This window comes from Crotalus tigris, unplaced genomic scaffold (genome assembly GCF_016545835.1).
Source record: "Crotalus tigris isolate CLP2741 ecotype Arizona unplaced genomic scaffold, ASM1654583v1 scf7180000017716.2861928, whole genome shotgun sequence".
Taxonomy (NCBI): Eukaryota; Metazoa; Chordata; class Lepidosauria; order Squamata; family Viperidae; genus Crotalus; species Crotalus tigris.
In genome coordinates this window covers 460,627-483,547 of record NW_024096587.1, presented here as the reverse complement: position 1 = coordinate 483,547, position 22,921 = coordinate 460,627, and the positions used below count along the sequence as shown (strand labels likewise).

The 22,921-nt window shown below is 39.4% G+C and overlaps 2 protein-coding genes across 7 annotated transcripts in view; one reads left to right on the top strand and one right to left on the bottom strand.

Annotated features, from left to right (window-relative positions):
- The window catches only part of CLCN1 (chloride voltage-gated channel 1), a 75,309-nt gene that overhangs the window by 47,937 nt on the left and 4,451 nt on the right, over window positions 1–22,921 (top strand). For 4 of the 5 annotated variants that reach the window (XM_039338678.1, XM_039338676.1, XM_039338677.1 and 1 more), the window contains exons 10-21: window positions 418–519; window positions 1,422–1,506; window positions 3,440–3,589; window positions 6,173–6,242; window positions 6,740–6,850; window positions 6,952–7,165; window positions 8,736–8,869; window positions 11,651–11,862; window positions 12,634–12,739; window positions 18,241–18,323; window positions 20,090–20,128; window positions 21,789–21,893. In XM_039338678.1, coding sequence (XP_039194612.1) covers window positions 418–519; window positions 1,422–1,506; window positions 3,440–3,589; window positions 6,173–6,242; window positions 6,740–6,850; window positions 6,952–7,165; window positions 8,736–8,869; window positions 11,651–11,862; window positions 12,634–12,739; window positions 18,241–18,323; window positions 20,090–20,128; window positions 21,789–21,893 — 1,411 coding nt within the window. The remainder of the gene's footprint in view (window positions 1–417; window positions 520–1,421; window positions 1,507–3,439; window positions 3,590–6,172; window positions 6,243–6,739; window positions 6,851–6,951; window positions 7,166–8,735; window positions 8,870–11,650; window positions 11,863–12,633; window positions 12,740–18,240; window positions 18,324–20,089; window positions 20,129–21,788; window positions 21,894–22,921) is intronic. The other variant, XM_039338680.1, reaches the window with a different exon arrangement.
- FAM131B (family with sequence similarity 131 member B) overlaps window positions 20,139–22,921 on the bottom strand; it is an 82,847-nt gene continuing 80,064 nt past the window's right edge. The window contains exons 9-10 of one of the 2 annotated variants that reach the window (XR_005556170.1): window positions 22,242–22,326; window positions 20,139–20,381 (exon numbers count right to left, since the gene is read on the bottom strand). The gene's annotated coding sequence lies outside the window, so the exon portion shown is untranslated. Of the gene's footprint in view, window positions 20,382–21,899; window positions 22,327–22,921 lie in introns of those variants that run through there. The other variant, XR_005556169.1, reaches the window with a different exon arrangement.

Sequence of the window (22,921 nt, the reverse complement as noted above, 5' to 3'; positions counted from 1 at the left end):
CAGTAAATCAGGATGCAGAAAATGGGCTGAAACCTCTGGTAATGATACAGCCACTTTTTTGTTTTTTATTTGCAGAGGTTTTTGTTTTTGTTTTAAACTCATATAAATTAAGCATTCAAATGGTCGCCCTAAAGCCAGGAAAGTTATGCACCATTTCAAGATTTTTATCATCTTAATCAATAAGGTTTATTTCTCTCTGGTTACTTATGCCTTCTGGATATACTGTTGAACTTAAATAGAAATGAATATGCAGAATTCAAAATGGCATATATTTTGCTATTTATCCTTGAACCTTTCTGGAAGAATCTGATTGATTGTTGAGAGATTAGCTATAGATTTTTTAAATCTAATTTTAACAGCACTCTTATGTAAATTCAAAGCCTAGGATTAACTTTTTCCCCAAATCTTCTATTATAGGATCTGTTCTGGTTTCCTTGGAGCGTTTTTTGTTTATTTCAATCGACAAGTGGTTTTATTTGTCAGACAACATGCTACTCTAAGTCGGTTCCTAACCAAATAGTGAGTATGCTCTGCTAAATTGTTATATTTTAACTTTATTAAATGTGCTATATGTGTTATGTTATATTTTATATACACATACACTCTCACACAGATTAGATAGCTATAGCTATAGACATATTCCTAATAACTATTTGGTGTCAAGGCTAGACAAATTATCTATAAAATAACAAGTCAACAGCCATCTCTGCAAAGATGGCACTTTTCCTACATTCAGATCTTTATAAGAAAGACTGAAGCCATGTTTCCTTTTCTATAAGATGTAAATTAACTTGGCTAGCATTAAAATTTTTAATGCCTTTTTTAATAATTAGAGGAACTATAATTCAGGAAATGTTCTTAACATAGGAAATTAAAAATATATTGTCTTAAGGTTTATTGTGCTTTAAGAGGTTAAGGTAGATGACCAATTGAAATATTCATTTTTCTCTTGTAGTAAGTAGGGCAGTGTTAAATTAAAGCTAGAATTGCTATCAGGTAGAGCTAACAAATCTGGGCTGTAAATATCCTAGAGACCTCCAGATGCCAGCAAAGAAATAGATAACATTCTATCTCTTGACTACTGTCTAATGATCGTTTGAATTTTTCAGTCCAGATCTGGAAAATTAGATTTAGAGAAAAAAGTTCAAGGGATAGACAAGTGGTAGAATCTGTTGAATTATGCTCTAGTTCAGGTTAAACAAAAAACTCTTCCAAGAGATTAGTGTTTATCTTACTTCCTGATAGGTGGCTTTTTTTTTATTTAACTCACACCTATGTCTAGCTAAGAGGAAAAAGTTCAACACATTCTCAGGAAACAGTGTTGAAAGCACTGGCTGAGTCCTTGCCTTCTAGATGGCATTTGCAGCATCTTTCAGAGACCATTGTGAGAATTTAACTCCTGCTTTTTTTTCTTTTTTCAGCCGCCTTGTGTATCCTGGAGTGATAACTTTTGTGATAGCATCTGTGACATTCCCTCCTGGCTTTGGACAGTTTATGGCTGGAGAAGTGAGGGTTCCACTAATCTGAATAGTTATTTATCATTTAACTTTGCCGTGTTGTTCTTCATTGCCTGAGATTTTAGGACAGTGTACAAATATAAATAATAGATTTAATAAAAGCCCAATAAAACTAACAGTTGTAATAATAGAGTGCATAAAAATACATATCAAGTGTCTGTTTCATAGAATATAGGATACAGTGTTTTCCATTTACACTTACTTTTCAAATAACACTAACACTTCTTTGTTTGTGCTAGCACACTACTGGTGCATAAACTCTTGCTTTTCCTTCTATTTTGTCTGCCTGCTGAGAAGAAAAGCAATGATAAATCCCTTCTTTTGTTGCACAGGATAAGGGCAGGCAGGAGATTCTGTCTCTGAAAAAATAAGATCTAAATTCATTCTGACCAGGTTTATATACCTTACTAAGCCATGTTTTCATGGTTTACTGAGTGAACTGCAAATAGAACAAACTGGACTCAGTAAGGGCTATGCTATTAACCATGGTTTATACATTAAAATGGCTAGATTCACACAACAGGTGCACTCAACTCATTAAGGCTAGCATGATATATGAAAGCTAGTATTTTATGCTGTCAGGAAATCCATAACTCTTCTGCTAAAGACCAAGGATGAATTCCTTGGTAGTAGCCAAAGAGAGTTTTGCTCATATGCAAGCTTCTTTCTATTAAACAGTTGTACTCTGCATGCTGGAAAAAGAGGACATCATCAAAACAGTTAAAGAAAATATAGATGACATATTTTTCCGTGTATAAGACGCTTTTTTTTCCTGCAAACACCCTGTTCAAAAATCAGGTGCATCTTATACAAGTGCAGCGTCTTATAATGGTGACCTCCACAGCACAGGGCAGGCCTGTGTGGGTTGCCATGCCGCCTGGTGCAGGTGTCAAGCCCCTGTGGGGTTGCCACTAACAGGAGGGGGGAGGGGGCAAGATTGTCGGCCGGCCGAACTCCAGATTTGCCGGCTCAGCTGTTTGGCACTCTGCCAAACAGCTGATCGGCGCGGAGAAACTCATATGCCAGAGCATTTTATATAAGGGTGATTCTTATAGACTGAAAAATGCGGTAATATCCTGGATTCTGAAATAATAGAAATTACATCGGGACTCTTGAAGGACCTGTCGGATTGGATGGCAAATATGATCAGGGATTGAGAAAACCTCCTTTACAGCAATATAATACCTGGCTGATTTCAAACCGGGAGTGATTATTGCAGAAGAAATAGTATTTGGCTTATCTCTTGTGCACTGCAGTTTTAGAGCCTGTTAGAGAAGTTCCCAGTGTTTTGTCTTAAAGCTGAATGTTGATATCTTGTTAAAAACCAGATTCAAGAGGAGTGGTCCTTTTCAAAATAGCATGTTTACAAAGGGGAAAGGGTTTTACTTTGGCACAATACTAAAAAGATGGGGGAAAGCATCATTGGCTGGCTGGTAGTTGAGCACCAGTTGATTAAATCACTTCTGTGCTTCTCTGGTGTTGGTTCTCCGCAAGGCTAGAGATTCTCAAAGATTTTATCTTGAGGATCAAGAGTTATCTAAATGGCCCTTCCAAGCCTGGTTTTGTTTTGAATGTATGATCTGGAGGCATGGATGACAGAAAAACTGTTTGTCCAAAAGTGACCTCCAACAAATGTACAGTAATCAGGTCTTTTTTATATAAAGAGATCCTGGAAGGGCAACAAAACATGGTTCTGTCACAGAATACAACTTCCTAAGGCTCTTCAGTTTCATAACAAAAAGCCAAAACAATTATTTTTCTCACATCTACAATCAGACGCCATGCTTGAAGTGAAAATATGCAATACAAATGTGCATAATTTATGCATATCAAAATGTCAGTGTCTGTTGCTAAATTTGCCTCACTGTGGTAGGGAAGAGTCTTCTCTGAGAGACAAATGTAATTGCCTTTTCTCCTTATAGCTGATGCCCAGAGAAGCCATCAGCAGCCTCTTTGATAACTTCACTTGGGTAAAGCACACAGAGGACCCACAGCTTCTGGGGAGATCTGCAGTTTGGATCCATCCCAAAGTCAGCGTCTTTGTCATCATCATCTTGTTTTTCCTCATGAAGGTAAGGTAGCTAACCTGGTAAGTTCTGTATTGTTACCACCACATTATCAGCCATTTCCCATGAGCAGAATCAAAGAACTGTGAAAACTTCAATTCCTGGTTTACTTTTATAGAGAAACTCACTGGTGTCATTGCCCAAACATTGTACCTCTGGGCTATTTGACTCCCCACCTTTTTTCAGATAAGGTTTGTGCAAGCAGTACTGCATAAAATACAGTTTTAATGCCAGATTTCCTAGTGTAAATAGTCAAAATGATATTGTAACAAACTTTCTTTAAAGTAATTGCTTTGTTCCTTGCTCCTTTATTTACAGTGTAAATAGGTTGTTCCTTGAATTTATCCTTAAAAGACTATCATTTGTTCTTGCTCCACTGGGAAGAGGCTTTTGTTCTTTATTTCTTCCTAATGAATGAATTTGTGAATTTGTGCAGTATAAAAAAAATAATAAAAGTTAATTTTTTATGTTCATCCATTTCAAAAAGGGATTTAGCTGAATAGAATTTGCTTCAGTGTACACTATAGCAGGGCTTTTCAACCTTTTCACTGATTGTACCACTTTTGGATATGGCAATATTCGAGTACCACCTAGTAAGGTGTCAAAAGGTTGATGACCAAAAAAAAAACCTGTTCGAAGTTGCAATTGCACTGAAATGACTTATGACCATTTTTCACTTATGACCATTGCAGCATGGCCTGGGTCATGTGATTTATATTTGTATGCTTGGCAACTGATTCATATTTATGATGGTCACAGTGTCCCAGGATCATGTGATCCCCTTTTACAACCTTTTGGCAAGCAAAGTTAATTGCAGGGCTGCTGGTGGCCAAGTGCTAAGGCGGGACTTCCTTCCCTCCCTCCCTCCTTCCCTGCCTCCCTCTTTCTCATTCCCATCTCCTTCTGAAGGAAGAATTTGAAAACCCACCTCCATATTTTTCCCCTTCCATATATTCATCAAACAAGGAAAAGCCTCCAGAGACAGAAAAGACAAGCCACTGAGAGAACTAGCTTAAAAAGGTGCATTCTCCTTTAAGAATTAGCTACTGGCTAGAAAGGAAAGTTAAGGAGCCGGCAGCCAGCACTTCATGAAGAAAAAAAATGTAGTAAGTACTGGCTGCCAGCTAAGGCAGCCTCCCCAAATGGCTCCATTCATAAGTAAAGGAATCTGCAGGCAAAATCCATTCGGGAGAAAAATAGTTCAAAATCCCTTGCAGCAAAACTTACAGCTAACAATAGCAGAGCAATAGAATCTAACACGAGACATCAGCCATCAGCCAAATAGAAATTGCCAAACACTCCTTAAGAATACAAAGCCCACATTGCACAAATCTCAGAACTTCAAAGTCACATAAGAATCCTTCCACTCTCCATTTCCCTCCCTCCGTGCCTCACCTCCAGTCAATGCTGTCTTTCTTCATTGCTGTCTTTCTTCATTCCTCATGGAGGGCGACCCCTCCCCTGCTGCGTTTCTTGCCTCTTTGTTGCTGCTAGCACAGAAGTTGTAAATTGGCTTATGGCCAGCCTGCTTGATTTCCTCTCCTCTCCCCCCACCCTCCTCCTCCTTCTTTCTCTTTGGTGCAGCTAGAGCTGACTCCGCCTCCTCCCAAGGCTGCCTCTTTTTCTCTCTCCCTCTCCCGCCCAAACTGCCTCCTTTTATAGCCTCTCCTGTCTCCGCCCCCCCCTCCTTTCTCTTTTGGGTGAGCCAGAAGTGAGCCTGGGGCCTTTGCCTCGCCCCAGCCACTCTGCAGCTCTGGAGGACCCTCTCACTGTAAGTCCTGCATTGTGTTGGCTTGTTCCCTCTCCCACTACACTTGACTGGGCAGGGCTATGTACCACCTGCCACGTGCTAATGTACCACATGTGGTACGCATGTCACCGGTTGAAAAGCCCTGCACTATGGGAATTTGGCTATGTGTTGCATTTATTGCTGAATCTTATGGAAAATACAAAGCTATGCTAAATGTTACATTTTATTTCTGACTATGGAAAAGGAATACTTTAGTATCATGACAGGTCATAGTTTAGAAGCCATCTGCATCTGAAGCCTTCTTTCCATCCCTTCTAGAACAAAGTTTGTTTTTAGCAAATTGTAGCATGGGAGCCACAAGTAGTATGTTACCTAACCTAAGGGGAGTTTCAAAAGAAGTATTTATGCTAGTACTTTAAAAAATGTTGAATACACACACACACACACACACACACACACACACTGCTAAATGGAAGACAGCAGTTGGCCAAGTCAACAGAGATGGATTGGTCTGGACAACTGCTCTGTAATTTAACAGCCATATGATCTTTCTGCTCTACATCAAAATAGCTCCTCCAATACAGCCTAAGAGGGAGGAAAAATGTTCCTTTTTAGAGAAGCCCATTGTGTGGGGAAAAGGACCAGAGAGAATAGATGAGAAAGGTAGCTGCTGAAGAAGATTCCTTGGAGAGGATGCTTGGTTGCATCCTGCTACTTTGTTCCAGTCAGAGTGGATTCTGCTGAAACCTTCATCTTCCAGGGAGCCCTCAAGCTATTTCTAACAAGGAGGGGGGGGGGCATTGCACAGTAACCTTGATTGTTTATTACTTCTGTCCTAGTTCTGGATGTCTGTCATTGCCACAACTATGCCAATACCCTGTGGAGGCTTCATGCCAGTGTTTGTGCTGGGTGAGTTTTAATCTTTTTGTGAAAACATCCAGACAGATTGTGATGGAGGGAATTGCTGGTAGAATCATGAATAAAAGGGGAATTGTGTTTCTATGAAATGACTAAGTCCCGAACTCATTTCTCTTTTCCTCAATCCATTTCTATTTTACCTACATACCACTTTCCTATGTTCTTCATGTCCTGCAAATGATTGGGGCAGTCCCACAAGTGATCATCTGTTTATCTTCTGTTCCAAGATGCTTTCTTGGGCAAGTTTATAGAGGACTGCCACTGGAAAGCCTGAAAATCTGGCCCTCTGGCAAGCTGAAACTTAAGCTACTTAAGTCCTCAGAAATAGCAGCGAAGCCCACTCTCCCTATTTTGGCATAAAAGGAGGCAAGGATGGGTGTTGCTTAAGGTCTGGGTGGTGACTCGTTGCCCTAAAATATTATTAGATCATGAGTGTGTATTAACGATTCTAATAAAGACAGTTAAGAAATTACCTTTGTTGGGTTTAGGGGCTGCTTTCGGACGCTTGATTGGTGAAATCATGGCCTGGATTTTTCCTGATGGGATTCTCTTTGATGGCTTTGTTTACAAAATTTTACCTGGTGGTTATGCAGTAATTGGTAAGTGTAGGACTTTCTTCTTTTCTTTGGTTCCAGTTGTGATCCAAGTGATGCTAATGTTGCCCCCTTTTTCCCCTGGTCCTTTTCTGTCACTGGGAAAGGAGCTGCAGCTCTCACAGGTGCTGTCAGCCACACTGTCTCCACAGCAGTGATCTGCTTTGAGCTGACCGGTCAGATTGCCCACATCCTGCCAATGATGGTGGCCGTCATTCTTGCCAACATGGTGGCTCAGAGTTTGCAGCCAAGCCTTTATGACAGCATCATCCAAGTGAAGAAACTGCCCTATTTACCAGACTTGGGCTGGAACCAAATAAGGTACTTAGGGCTGACCAAGAAGGGAGGGAGCAGGCTAAAAGGCGGTGAGATGTTTAGGAGGAGATGGAGATTTCAATCCCAAGCAACAAAGTTGATGGCCCATAGATTGGAATGTATTTATTTTGAGATCATCTGTAGCCGATGTATCAGTTACGGCAAACTATAGCTCAATAGCTACCGTAAAGACTTTATATGGGGATGATTTGAAGTTTGACTCTTTACCTGATACCCTGAACCACAAAGCAGCTAATCACATATTTGCCTAGTGCCTTGTAGAAATTTCCAAAAATGGATTAAGTAAAGTACATTTCAGTTATGTTTGGGAAATAGCATGAGTTCATAACTCCTCAAAAACTCAATTAATTAAAAATAGGTCAACTTTCTTGTTAGTAGGGTGAACACTCAAGAAGTGTGTTAAGGCTGGCCATTAAGAACCATTGGTTCTTTTATAATTTCTGGAAATAATTTAAACCAGTGGTTCTCAAACTTTTTAATGCCGCGATCCCCAACCAGTCGTAAGTCGAGGACTACCCAACCGGTCGTAAGTCGAGGACTTTCCCTGCCCGGGAGCGCTGTGCATGCATGGTGCCGCTGGCCAAGGCATAACTGGCAAGCAGCAGAGACGGAGCAGGCCGACCACCGGCTGGACCACCAGCTGGCCCAGCCCAAGCGAGATAAGGCACCCGCCGGGCCCCACGCATGCCAGCAACCCCCCTGCACCCACCGGCCTCCCACCTCCCACCCCTGGCCCTCTTTTACTTACATTTTTAGTATTTGCTCAGCAGGGAGGGGTGGAAACTTCCAGACAGCTCGCCTTCGCTGCAGACAACTTGCAGCACCATTTGCATAATGGGATTTTTGGTGGCCTCAGCAGGGCAGAGACAGCCTGGACAATTCCTATTGGCTTTTGAAAGCCAATAGAATTAGACTCTATTCAAGAGAGCCAATAGAATAAAAGCCAATAGAATAAAAGGGAGTAGCACAGCTAAGGAAAAGGGAAAAAAAATGGTGGACTGCGTTGTTTGGAGACCCCCGTGAAATGGTCGTTCGACCCACAGGTTGAGAACCGCTGATTTAAACTAAATGATGATTTTGAAATTTCCAGCCCCCCAATGGCCTGAATGGAAAGAATTTCAGAAAATGTTACTTCTTCCTCTCTGAACCCTAAGAAACTTCTCTTTTGCAACATGGCTGCCCCCCGGCATTTGTAGTTGTTGGGATTAGTTCCTATGTTCCTTTGTTTGTGTGTTCATTTATTTCTTGCATTTATATGGTTGTCCAACTCAAACAACTTGAGTGGATGCCATACAAAGACCAGTAAATAAAAAATATCAAGGGGGGGGGAAGCAAACTAGATCAATTAAAGCAAGTTTTTCTAAAAGCCTGTGGGGTTTTTATGTTTTATGTTAGTTGTTTCAGTCTTTTAATGACATCCTGAGGCTTTAATTAGTAAGATTTTATGGTAACTTTTTGATAGGAAGTAGCTCTGGGACAAAGTATGACATGAATAAATAAATCTTTCTCCCATTTTACTTATTCTTTCTTAATTTTTAACTTATGCCCACTCAAGCAAATACAATATTTTTGTTGAGGACATTATGGTGTGTGACGTCAAATTCATCTCCTCTAATTGCAAATATCGGGATCTGAAGGACTTATTCCAGAACACCACCGTGAAGACGTTTCCTCTGGTGGATTCTCCAGGTGAGCTTTGTAAGGAAGCACACCAGTTCCTGTTTTCAATTAATAGCAGTCCTGCCAACAAAGTTTTGGGAAAGGGATTTAATTTTGTCCACTCCAAGCTTTTCTGATCAGCTGCTTGACTGGTTTTAAGGAGGAATGTAAAGGTTATAATTCTTTTAAGTATTAATTTATTTATTTTAGATAAGAGTTTTTGACTGCACTTATGATGGCTGCTAGCTAAGTGGGAATGTCTAAACAAAAGCTTGCTCTTCCATTGGAAACAAAATCCAGCTGGTTAGTGGATTTGTTGAATAGTCATGTGCTGTGTTTTGAAAAGTAATTTAGGGCAGAAATAGGGTAAAATAAAATGTGCTGATTACCTCCTCCTAATAGAGAGGCAGATCCAAAAAAGGGGAAAAAGGGGGCGGAGGCAAAGAAGGATTAACATAGAATTTTCCCGGATCTTTCTAGAATCTTAGTACTAGAGATTTGGGAGTGGCATCAATGCAGAGAGATTGTAGCACTGGTGACAAATTGGTAAACTTTGTATGCTTAATCAAGAAAGAACTATCCAGAACTATGAATCATCTCCAAATTTATGTTATAGCTTCCCAATTCATAGCTATTGTATAAAACTGGACCTACCCTTTCTTTTTACAGGCCAGGAATATCGTCTCACCAATAAGAATTCACAAATACATTCTTGTAGTATAGTTCTGTAGTATGAAGGGAGAGAGGACAAAGCTAAAACTCTAGTTTCAATTTAATTTTCAGTTTCTCTCAAAATATAATTTAAACTCTGTGTTCTTTTCTTCCTTTTACCTGGGGCAGAGAAAACAGAGTTTTTCTTAGCAATGCTTACTTATTGGGGAAATCAGTCAATATGTCCTGAGAGAGTAGTGCAATTTCCAACTAGTCACAAAAGTCTGAGAACCCAGAAGACAATGATTTTATGAATATGTATCTCCTGAGTGAAGCAGCTTAGAAAATAATTCATTTTTGCACATTCTTGGTATTGCTGAAAAGACGGATTTAAAGATAGCAATGCAGTGTCACTCTCCCCTCTCCTCCCAAACAAGGATGTCCATGAGATGCACCAATACTTTTGGCATTACTGAGAACAGTGCTTCCATAGTCATCTGTGACTGAAGATGTGTACTGAAAAAAATCAGGAGAAATATGGTAGTCCTTTTCCCAAGTAACAGAGTTTTTTTTAATTAAAAGCATACAGTAATGCACCTGATGAATAATAATTCATTGGATAAAGTGACCTACAGCTCAAGAAAACTTATATTCTTTAATAAAACTTGTTAGTTTTTAAAAGGGCTACCAGACACCTTCTGATATTCTATCACCATAGATGAACTTAGCAATCCTCCCATCAAGTGGCTTGAAGAAATTGCATTGAGAATTGGCAACAGAGAGGGCCAATTGCCATAGTAATGACTGGAAAGTAATGTTTGGTCACCAACCACCTTGCACCAGGATCCAGTGTCTTGTGTGGGAGAGAAGGCAGCTACAGGGAATTGGTGTCAAATACTGAATTGAATCAGCAGCAGCTGCAATGGTGTGAGGAGGCCTCACCCTGTTGGAAGAGCAGAAGGAGGAGGGGAAGAGGGGGGGGCAATGTATTTTTGGAAGGGGTACATTGAGGCCACTTCATGGTCAGAAAGCTTCTTTGATAGTTGAATGAGGAAATACCAGATATCTGGACTGCCAAATACAGATCCTTGGTAATACATTGATGAATGTCATTGGTTCCTGTTTTGTTTTGAAAATGCATTGATTTTATTATTGTTTTTAATTTGTATGCTATCTTATGTCCTTGTGAGCTGGGCAGCTGTGCAAGAAAAATAATAAAGTAGGTGGCAGCAAAGGGATAAAGAGAAATAATGGATCATCTGTATTTTTTTGCAATCCAAAGAACTGGTTGTAGACTGCCTTAGGTAAGAAAACCAGAGCCTTGTTGAGACGACATTTGTTAGCTGCAGATCAAATGTTTATATAGTCCTAGATTCCACTCATTCTTTTACACTTTAATCATGACTGAAGAAACCCTTTGATTCTAGCCAGACTCTGGAACAGTATCTTCTTGTCTGTTACTTGTCTACAGTGGAACTTCAGTAGTTGGTTTAGATTCGGAGGTATATTCTGAATTTGTTGAATGTTTCAAGGACACACATGTGTAGGCGGAAGAGAAATGGTGCGGACAAAGCAGAAAGTAGATATGCCCAGAGTATCTTAATTTCTAGCTACCTTTCTTATATAAATAGATTCCCGTCATATTTCCTCTCTTCCACTTTCTCCATTTCTAAAATTAAATTTTATTTAATGCATTTCTCTGAGTCATCTCATATGAAAGGAATGCTGCCTGCTGTTAGATTCTTTCTCAATGGGAAACAGATAAGCTTTCCAGAGTTCTCCAAGCCCTTCCAAACACACTGAAATCTGCTGCTCTATAGCATATGATGAAACCCACTTTCTGAGTTTCCTTGATATTTTTCTATTTTCCTCTACAGTCCTGGCCTGTTACTAGCCAGGTTTAAGAGAGATATGAGGTGATTGTGAAAGGAAAATTTCCTGGAGTTACCTTCCTCATATATGGCTGGAGCTTACAGTCTAGTTGTGTTCTTAGAAGAAAACATATCTAAAATCATAAGGCAATCCAGAGGCATTATTTCCTGTTCATCGTAAAGAGGTAACGGTCATCATAAGCTGACTATTTGACAAGCGACTCTCTGATGGTGACAGTCCCTGAATTTTAGGCCTTAGATTTTCTTGTTTGCTTTTCCCCCTCTCTAGATTCCATGATTCTGATGGGCTCAGTGGAGCGGACGGAGCTCCAGGCTCTGCTGCACAGACACCTCAGCCCAGAGCGACGTCTGCATCTTGCCAGGGAGATGCCACAGAAACTGATTGAAAGATCTTATGATGGACACCAGTGGAAGCATGAATCATTCGCTTTTGTGGATGAGGATGTGGATGAGGAAGAAGAGGGCAAGGGAAAGACTGAGGTAGTGAATGGAAGATTAATAAAATGAAAAAAACAACAATAGTGGAGAGAGAAAAAATAGAAAGTGTAACCAATGGGACATAGTTACTAGGTAAATGAGATGTGAAACAGGAAGTCTTAAGTTCAAATCTCAGAGCAAACTCACTGAGTGCCACTAAGGAAACTACAATTCAAATATGTGAACAACCAGTTCTCTGTGTGGATGCCACTTCTGGAAGTCCATTCTGGGCCTGGGCAACAAAAAATTAGCTACCAGTTCTGCCAAAGTGGTGCGAACTGGCTGAATCCCACCACTGAATTCACCTTAGAGAATCCCCTTTGCAGCATGGGGAAAATAGCTGCTTCTGCTGAAGAGTTCATAAGGATTGCTGAAATAATGTAGATAATAATTTTTAGAGAAGCAGCAAATTTAAAAAAAGAACAGTATTTATGCCTATGGGGATTCTCAGTCATCCAGGTCATAGTTATCCCAAAGATCCTTTTTCAAGAGGCAACTGGACTTTCTTGTTTTTCTTTGAAGACCTTTCGCTTCTCATCCATGAAGCTTCTTCAGCTCAGACTGGATGGTGGGGAATGGAAAGCTGTCTTCAGGAGTATAAATCTTTCCATTCTCCACCATCCAGTCTGAGCTGAAGAAGCTTCCTGGATCAGAAGCGAAACATCTTCAAAGAAAAACAAGAAAGTCCAGTTGCCTTGTGAAAAAGCATCTTTGGGGTACAGTATTTATGTAAAGGAAATGCTAATTCTTGCTTTATTTTCTTTTCTTTAATAGTTTCCACAGCAGCCTGCTTTAACCCCTGATTACGCAGAAGGACCTAATGGCCCAGTGACTCCTCACAAGCTAATGGCAGAGGCACCAACACCTCCACAATCTCCAAGTACTGGGTCTTACCTGGTTTCTTATGGGTGGGATGTGATGGCCAATATTTGAAGAGTTAAAGAGCCTTTTCTAATTGGGTTATGGAGTATGGGAGAGAAGGGGGACCTCATTTGGATTGCTGGAGAGTGGACATATATCTAACTTAATCAACTTGCTAATGTTTACTTTGAGGGGAACAGAAAGGTGATCATAAAAGAAACAAGATGTTTATGCAAGTACAGAATGCATTTGTATTAGAAGTATTTGTTGTAATTAAGAGATGAGAGCCCCTAAACTGGAAGTTACATTATGCAATTATGTTATACAGTTTATCCCTCCACACCTTTTTTCATCAACTGAGCTCATGTATTACTCCACCAGATAAGGCAGTTTAATAATAATAATAATAATAATAATAATAATAATAATAATAGTAAAGTTGGAAGGGACCTTGGAGGTCATCTAGTCCAACCCCCTGCTCGGGCAGGAAACCCTACACCATTTCGGACAAGTGGCTGTCCAGTCTCTTCTTATAATATTAATATATTTTCATCCACCAGGTTGTGACAAAACTTTCTATTTTTCTAATTCATCATAGCTTTATCTCTCAAGGTCACAGTTCCATAAACATAAAGCCAAAAGGCTACTGATTTCTTTAATGAGTGTTGTCTGCTTTGCCAGGCACATCCTCAGGGTTACTTACATTTTTAATAATCTTATAATGAATACAAAATAAAATGTCATAAAACATGTAAAGTAAAAGCACCAGTAAGAATTGCAGCATAGTTTCGGTTGAAAGCATTTGGAACCTCCAAATACGTCCACATATGTCCTGGTTTGCTAGATCTATTTTAAAATGAGAAAAAGGAGAACTTCCAAATCCAGGTTGCTTTCAGATAGAGCAGGGGTTCTCAACCTTGGCAACTTTAAGACTTGTGGACTTTAAGAGTTTGTGCAAAGCTGGCTGAGGAATTCTGGGAGTTGAAGTCCACAAGTCTTAAAGTTGCCAAGGTTGAGAACCCCTGAGATAGAGGGGGTATTACTAATGGAAAGCACAAGACAGACGTTCCATCTTCTCCTCCTTAATGGATTCCATCTGGAATGGATTCCATCTAGAAAGCAAAATGCCAAAACAACTGCTAGGAAAATATAGGGGGATTATTGAACACATAGGGAAGGACACTTCATCAGACTCTGCATATTTTATCTTGAATAAGACAAGGATATGTGAAATAGATATACTTCTTGACATATAACTTTGTTAGATCCACATACTTTTCTAGGTACATTCTGCCCCAAAATGAAGCATGAATTTGGCAGACATCAGTATATAAAAGCATGCTTAGCAGGAGATTGTCATTTGATCTCTGTTAAATTTGTGCAGTAAAATATCACAGTTTATTTTTCTGTAATTCTAGAGTCCTCAATATGGTGCATGGGGTGACTGTATGCCCATCTACATGTCCCATGGGCACTCCTAGGTTCTTAAGCCTAGTTTTGTTTACTTTCTTTGAATTAAAAGAAAATTATTGGGAAGTAAGGCTGCTTACTGGTATTGTCCCCAGATATTTTCTTAGAAAATAGTTTATTGGGATATGTGCAGCCCAGGGATTTGTTCATATTTTGGTATATCCTTATTTTATGATTGGTCATAGCAACCTTTGTGTGAGAGTCCCTATAGTGTATTCTCAGTTCCAAGTGTGGCCGTGGCCTCATCTATTACTTATATTTGGGGTACTTATTCACCAGCATGTTAGCATGCACAATGGTAACAGAGAGAGGTTCCAACTGTGATTCCCCACTGCTCCAAAATTGAAGGCAGGCAATTGCCCTACTGGATCTGACATCTATTTATAATCATCAAGTAGACTTGTCTTTCTTAATTTATCCAATCCTGTTTTCCTAAAAAACAAACAAACAAAACCTTGTTTATTCTTTGGTACACAAGCCTAGATCTTATTGACTCTTGTGATCAATGCATTTTACATTTTGTTTCCTACGTCTTTTAAGACAACGTGCAATTATCATTCACAATTCTACAAAAGGTCCAGACAACATCAGAAACCATCTACATTCACCCCAGGTTTTCTCATTCTTCTGCTATCTTTTTCTTGCTGCAGCTAATCCATTCAGGAAAGGAGCAGAACAGCAATACAATCTCTTTGATAGCTTCCTATATGAAAATGTATATCTACCTCTATTTGAGGCATAATGGGCATGGTTGGAAGGAAAGGTGCAGTTTGGTAAGGAAGGACATATTAGAGATGTCCTTCCTCAATATTCTGTATGTATTTCCAACTTTAAAGTCATTTCATATTCCTCACTGATGATCCAATCTTTAATCATGTTTAGCACAGCTAACAAGCAAGGAAAAACTAGCCAGTATGTTTTTGAGCCAAACTATAAAACCAATGTGTTTGGTTGTCTGATTTAGAGCCAGTTATAAACTGGCTAGACCAGGGGTAGGCAACCCAAAACACTCAAAGAGCCACTTGGACCCGTTTCCCACCAAAAACAAAACACCGGGAGCCGCAAAACCCTTTTGATATCTAAAATGAAGATAACACTGCATATATCCTTTTTTACCTTTATTATAATCATAAAAGTAAAAATATGACTCTTGGGAATATCCATACTATTAAAACAATGATCACCAAGAGAATGCTTTAAGAGAATAAAATTACATACACAACAGGTAAAAAAAGGATATATGCAGTGTTATCTTCATTTTAGATGTCAAAAGGGTCTCTCTCTCCCTCCCTCTCTATCTGCCCTTGGTCTGCCAAACTATCTGCTGCTCACCTGGCAAGCTTCAAGCTGTTGTCCAACAAGCTCAGGGGTAAGCAACCTCGTCTCACTCATGGACTTCAACTCCCAGAAAGTCAGCCTAGCTGGGCTAGCTAGCTCTCTCCTTGCCTGCTTCCTGCTTCCTGCAGAGACGCAGCAAAGGGAGGAGCTCCGCCCAGTAAGCTTTTCAGCTCCTCGGAGAACACTGTGAGTGCACTCTCTTTTACACACGCGCGCACACACACACACACACACAGAGAGAGAGAGAGAGAGAAGCAGGGAAGCGCAATTGCCTCTCTCTGTCTCTGTCTCTCTCTGCAAAGGCAGAAGAGGCTGGGAGCCACAGGGGAAGGCTCAAAGAGCCGCATGCGGCTCCGGAGCCGCAGGTTGCCGACCTGTGGGCTAGACAGATGTTACTAGATGAAATTGGTATGACTTACAACTCAAACCCTAACCATGAATTAAAGTATTTACTGGGATGTAGTTGGAATTGCACTTCTCTGGCCTTGTACTGCTGACACTTGGATTGATTGATGAATGATGAAATAGTTTAAGAAAGCCAAATGGCATTTTTTTTTCCAGCAAAGCTATGCAGGTGACTGATTTGATTCCCTCTTGTAATGAAATTGACTAGAGATAACAACATAATCTCTGTTTTCTCAGCTTATCTACAAGCATTACAATATTTTTTAAAGAAATGAAAGGCAACATCAAAGCTGCAAACAGATATATACATACACAACTAAACTAAATAGGCATCATCATCATCATCATAAAGTTGGAAGGTACCTTGGAGGTCATCTAGTCCAACCCCTTGCTCAGGCAGGAAACCCTATACCATTTCAGACAAATGGCTGTCCAGTCTCTTCTTAAAAACTTCCAATGTTGGAGCATTCACAACTTCTGGAGGCAGGTTGTTCCACTGGTTAATTGTTCTAAATGTCAGGAAGTTTCTCCTTAGTTCTAGGTTGCTTCTTTCCTTGATTAGTTTCCATCCATTGCTTCTTGTCCTGCCTTCAGGTGCCTTGGAAAATAGCTTGACTCCCTCTTCTTTGTGGCAGCCCCTGAGATATTGGAACACTGCTATCATGTCCCCCCTCGTTCTTCTCTTCATTAAACTAGACATACCCAATTCCAGCAACCGTTCCTTATATGTTTTAGCCTCCAGTCCCCTAATCATCTTTGTTGCTCTTCTCTGTACTCTTTCTAGAGTCTCAACATCTTTTTTACATGTGGTGACCAAAACTGGATGCAGTATTCCAAGTGTGGCCTTACCAAGGCATTGTAAAGTGGTATTAATACTTCACGTGATCTTGATTCTATCCCTCTGTTAATGCAGCCCAGCACTGTGTTGGCCTTTTTGGCAGCTGCAGCACACTGCTGGCTCATATTTATGTGATTGTCCACTAGGACTCCGAGGTCCCTCTTGCAGTTACTACTATTGAGCAAGGTACCCCCTATACTATACCTGTACATTTGGTTTTTCTTGCCTAAATGTAGAACCTTACTTTTTTCACCGTTGAATTTCATTTTGTTAGATAGCGCCCAGTGTTCAATGAGACACCTACTTTCATTTGGGGGCAAATAAGAAAAAAAAAGGAAAAGATAGCACAGTATGCTTGACTAATGATTTTTCCATGTATATGGAACATAGCATGATCACCAGAAATTGGAGCACTGATTATATTTGGAACAAAATGGGAAAGTCATGATTTTTCAAGTGCTAGAAATCTAGGAGTACAGTTAGAAGTAGCATTTCCTAGGCAGCTTAGTCACTACTACATGGTTCCCCAAGCCTGGCTTCTCTATGGTCAGATAGCCAGCCACTCACTTTCTGCTTCTAGAAATCAGATCCACCATTTTCTTGGAATCTGGCCAATTATCAGCCTTAATCTGTGGCTTTGCCTTGTCTCTTTCCCTTTCGAATGCTGTCACAAACAATTCCATTTCCTTTGCCACTCAGCCAGTAGAGTTTGTTACTCGATAGTAATGATCATTTATGAACAGGCCATCTGCACAGAACGTCTGTGTGAACTTCAGTCAGCTTAGGAGAATATTTATCAAATCATCAATAGTTTCCACACTGAAATGGTGAATCATTGTAGAGAGAAAAAAAGATGACCTTGATGGAGATATGTGCAATCTGTTGCCTAGGCAAAAGGGGCGGAACCTTTTTTTTAAGTCCAGAACAAGATAATATTCAGAAGCAACTCAGGTGGAGGCCTCCCTAATTCACTGAACTGGAAGAAAGAGGAGGAGGGGATGGTACCGCATTCTCAAATTTGCAAGATTCTCTTATTATAGCCAATGTCTATATTTTCAGCCTTCCTGTGGAGTTGATTTCATGGCCTGGTCTACCTAACAGCCCCGACAGCCAACAAGCACCAAATGCTCAGTTGAAAAATAATAAGAATTATATTTATATGAAGTTATATTGTTTCAGTTTGCTCTTCTGTGGAAAATATCTTACTTTTTTTGCTTAGAAATCAGAGGTGATGCAGAGGCAACCTAATGTGTAGCATTATTGAAAAGGTAGGGAAAAAAACATTGTTGATGGTTAGTCAGAAGTCTCTGCAGAGTGTAGTACAAAGGATCAAGATGGCAGCCACAGTGTCAAAATGGATGAAGCTTTGGCTGTAGGTTGTGGCTGCCATCTTGATTTTTTTTTTATCATACCTGTAGACAGCCCAGTGGTCAACCATTTCATTCCTTGCATTTTTCCCCTTCTCACAGCCGGGAGATGTTGGCAGTTGAGGAGATTGATGGAACAACTTCTTTGTCTCAGCCCATCCCCTCAGCGAAAAAGCACTGAGCAGGTTTGAACAAGAAAGCTATCCTATGCCTGAATAATTTTGGAAAAAGAGTCCTGATTGCTTTCATACCCTGAGAAAATAGCATTTTGGGAGTCAGAAGTGGGAAAGAAATGAAATAAATTAAACTTCTCAAAATGAAGGACCAGGTAGCTCAGAAGTGCATGTGGGCACAAATGTACCAGGGAAAGAGAATGAATATGGGTGCTCCATGAGACTTTAATCTCTGCTGTCCTGCACAAATTTTGTAGAATGCTGAAATGCTTTTCCCATTGCAGTACCTTCTGTTTCATTCTTTTGGACAGTTTTTGTAGTCTCAGGCTGGGATATGACAGGGAACTTTCTTCCTTCTTTGAAGGACCTTCCCAATTACTTGGAATTACTTTTGAACCCAACATTCCAGACAGCCCTTTGCACTGCCATTTTGGCTGGGCTGGGCTGACTGGGATGAAGAGGGTAGGCAGGACATTAAAACCTTGCATAGTAAAAGTGAATGGGAATATTATGGTTTTGGACAGTCTGTTTATATTCCAGACAGACCTTGTGATATACAACATACGTACTTTATTATGGTAATGAAATAGGTTAGCCATGCAACACTGATATTCCGTAGTCATTTATCAGTGTTTTACCCTTGTCTCTTTTAGCTTAATAGGGTTAATCCCTTTAGGCAGGAAAACTTAAAATAGCAAGGGAAACTTAGCATCAATCATGGCCTTTTGCTGCCAAAGATTTTGGAAGATGTTCAGTATCAGAATTGACCTATCCCTGTTCATTCATCCCTGAACTGTCATGACATCAGCACTGATATTTTATACATTAGCATGCATATCTATTTTTTAAATGTATTTTTAAGCCAAATTTCCAAACCACTTGAGAATACCTTATGCTTTCCATCTTTGTATTTTTGTATTTCTTCGAATGGAAAGAATAAGGATGGAAAAACTGCAAATTGTTTTTCTTTATTATTATTTCTTAAAAATCTGTACGCCTACATGACAGGGCTGATTTTGAGATTGTGAAGGGGGAGGGAGGGAGAAGCAATTGAATCCTTCTAACAGATAATATCACTGCCTAGGAAAAATTTCTTTGCAGATAAATATACTACAAGCCTCCTCATGGAACTGCTGTAATTATTATAGTAAAGGCTTTCTTCAAATAATAGATTTCTTTGTTACAAACACAAGAATCCCAAAGCTGCAACAGGAAGAATGATAAGAGGGAATTTTTGAATTCTGTTCCATTTATTTGCTTATAAAAATTACACTTGTATGTCACCAAGGTGTCCTCATACACAGCATTATATATAGGAAAGTAAATGGAGTGAATAGAAACAAAAGATGTGGGGTGGACAAGTATTCAGAACCCCAAGTTTACCTATCTGCCCTGTTGTAAGAAACTGATATGGTAAGTTCCCTCAGAATGAAAGACTAACACCGTTGCTAAATGGATGTTCCTCTGCATTTCTATGCATTTCTATAAGCAATAAAAGCAATGATATAAAACAAAGGAATACAGTTTGAGATTCACTAGATACTGCCTTCAAATTTGCAGGCATGGAGGACAATAAATTTTGTTTTAGAAACTGTAACCCATGTCATATGCACTTACATGGTTTCTTTGCCCATGTGCTAAAACTCATGATACATACAAGTGCTGGTTACAGCAACGGTGTTAGGGAAGAAGCAATATTTATGTTCTGAAAATGAGATTTGGATTTAAGCTTTGCTGCCTTTCTTTTGATCTTGGAACTGATTACTTATTCCTTTCAGGATTCAGCAGAGGTTGAAGACCCAATGAAGCCAGAAGAGGTACGTTTGGAAGTAAAGCAACAGACAGAGTTGATGGAGTTGACATTTCCAGTCAATGTCATGTCAGGAGATTCCACGTAACAGTCATGTGATTATTTTTTAAAAAAAAAAATCACAAGAATATTTATCCATTCTCCACTATGAAATGTGACTTCTCAAAACATCTCATTTTCTCTGTGACAGTTATGCTGTTGTATATGTTACTATCAGTATGCATGGCACCTCAAAGAACAATGGGCAAGAATATAATAGCCTGCAAGAAAAAGTTGAAGGTTAAAAAGGGAAGATGTGTGTTACTACACTCCCTAACTCTACCTTTGTAAAGCTTTGCACGAATCCCTTTTCAAAAATATATTTGCTACTTAATAGATCTATGACAAAAAGTACAGTGTAATATCTATCATGCTTATAACCTATATGTGAGTTCTTTGACTCATAAGTTCAAGAAAACAGGGAGTATTAATAAGACCACATGGTTGGGATACCCAATAGTACTGCAATTGCAGGTTTTAGTTGGTGTTGGGTATGTTCACTTTCATCCAGTTTCCTATCTATGGTGGTACACAGGCTCAGATTTTTTTTTTTTTATGAATGCTGTGGATAGTCCCAAAGCTGCATGAACTTAAAATACTGGAGGAGAAACTGAGTAGAGCTTTCTTTACTTTGCTGGAGTGAATCTGATCATTTCTGCAGTCCCTAATGCTTCTTGAAGTAAATTTGTGTTGTTTTGTCAGGCCTGGTAAGTAACACACCCCTTGAGGGGTCCTTGGTGCTCTCTGAACTTGTGTTCTTACAGACATTTCATTACCCAGACTAGGCAATGAAAACTGCTAGCACTGATAACGTTAGCTAGTTTGAGTAATGAAACATCTGCAAGAAGACAACCAAGCTCAGAGAGCACCAAGGACCCCTCATTTCAACCCTCAGCTACAAATATTCTCCTTCATTGGTAGCACATCCTTTTTCCAAGCAGCAACCTAACAACAGCAGCTTTTTGCAGAAGCAAGCATGATTACTGAAAACCACATGATTAAACTGGTAATGGAAAACTAGAAAAATTTAGGAGAATGGGTTGGAACATGTACCCTTTGCTCTTAAGAGAGCCTGTATAATGTCTGAATGAGTGAGAGTCTGTGCAATATCCAGATAGACCTCCCTGTGATTTCATTAGGGGATAGGCTTTAAAATTAAAACCAAAGTATTCATGGAAAAAGTAATCTCTGAGAAGGAAAGCAAATATAAAGAAAATGGAAAAGTGTACTGACAGCAATAGCAAAAATAAAAATATGGTGTTTGCTTTAGGAAAGAGGTTGGTTTCAGATTCCTGTTAGAAATGACTTTCTAACTGCTCTCCAGTCAACCAAAAAGTTAGAAGAGGAATTGGACAAATTGGGAAATATACCCAAGACAAGTAAATCATGCTGGCTCATTGGCTAAAGCAATGTTTCTCAACCTTGACAATTTTAAGGCATGCGGACTTCAATTCCCAGAATTCCACAGCCAGCATTGCTGGCTGTGGAATTCTGGGAATTGAAGTCCACATGCCTTAAAATTGTCAAGGTTGAGAAACACTGGGCTAAAGTGAGCAGGCTGGGAAAGTGGTTGGTGCAAATTACTTCTCTGAACTTGTGAATTCTTTTTTTTTTTTTTCCTGTGTCAGATAGAAGTTTGGGAGCAGGAGGAGCTCGAGAAAAGGGTATGCTTCAGCAGCTGCCGCATAGATCCTTCTCCCTTTCAGCTAGTTGAGAGAACATCGTTGCATAAGGTGGGTGCCTGCATTTACCTCCTATTCTCTACTTACCTTGCTATCCAACTCTGCTCCATCAAGGCCTATGCCTTCTTCTGATTTCAAGTTCTCTTTATATTGTTTGGTTTCCAAAATACTGTGCGATCTTGCCCAAGCTTTAACCTAACAGGTGGAGTAAGGTTCTCTGTATATAGTATGGCCTCAACAACCCTTCTTTAGTTTTACTCTTTCAAGCAAGTAAAAAGTACAGAATTGGGCTTAATCTACAAAATACAGACCTGTTCTCTTTTCTTCAGTTCCTTCTTCCTTTCCCCCCAGTTCCTGCCAAATTATTTTACTATCACAGATCTTTTTTTTTTCACCCACCTCTTTTCCATTGCATGTCGCCATCTTGCCATGCAACTTTGCAAAGTAGATTAAGAGCTGCAGTTTTCAATATGAAGCTGAACCTCTAGAATTTGAATGAGAAAAATAGCATTAAAAGCAACCACCCCCAATATTCAATTAAGTTTATTTTATTATTTGTTATCATTCTTGCTAGTTCTGTGTCTTGATACTTGATACTTAGTTTATGCTATTAGCAGAAAGTTTCATCTAAGAAGCAGTGGTATGTCTTTAGACAATTTTGTCTTCTAAAATGATTTCTGTATGAAGGAAACAGAGGGATCAAACTAGTTGGGCAACTGTTTAATCTTTGCAGGAGCAATTTTACTATTAAAATTGGGGACAGAAATTGTTGAGTAAGTTGTTCTTTATTCTCAAGTGTTGTTCCAACACATAACTCAAAGAAGTTAATAACAGTGCTTTTTATTATTATGATCCATCAGTAAATATAAGATTGAACAAAACCTATTTAGAATTATTATATGTTTAATCAATTCCAAACATTTCAATCTATGTATAAGGTGCCCTTGTTTAATTAGGTAGCATGGTTTTGTTTAATATAAGCTAGGAGTGATAGGCCCTACTATAGCACAAAGATAAAGCCTTATTTTCCTGTCTTTCAAAGAAGAAGAGCCTTAGTCTCACCTAAAATGATATCTGCA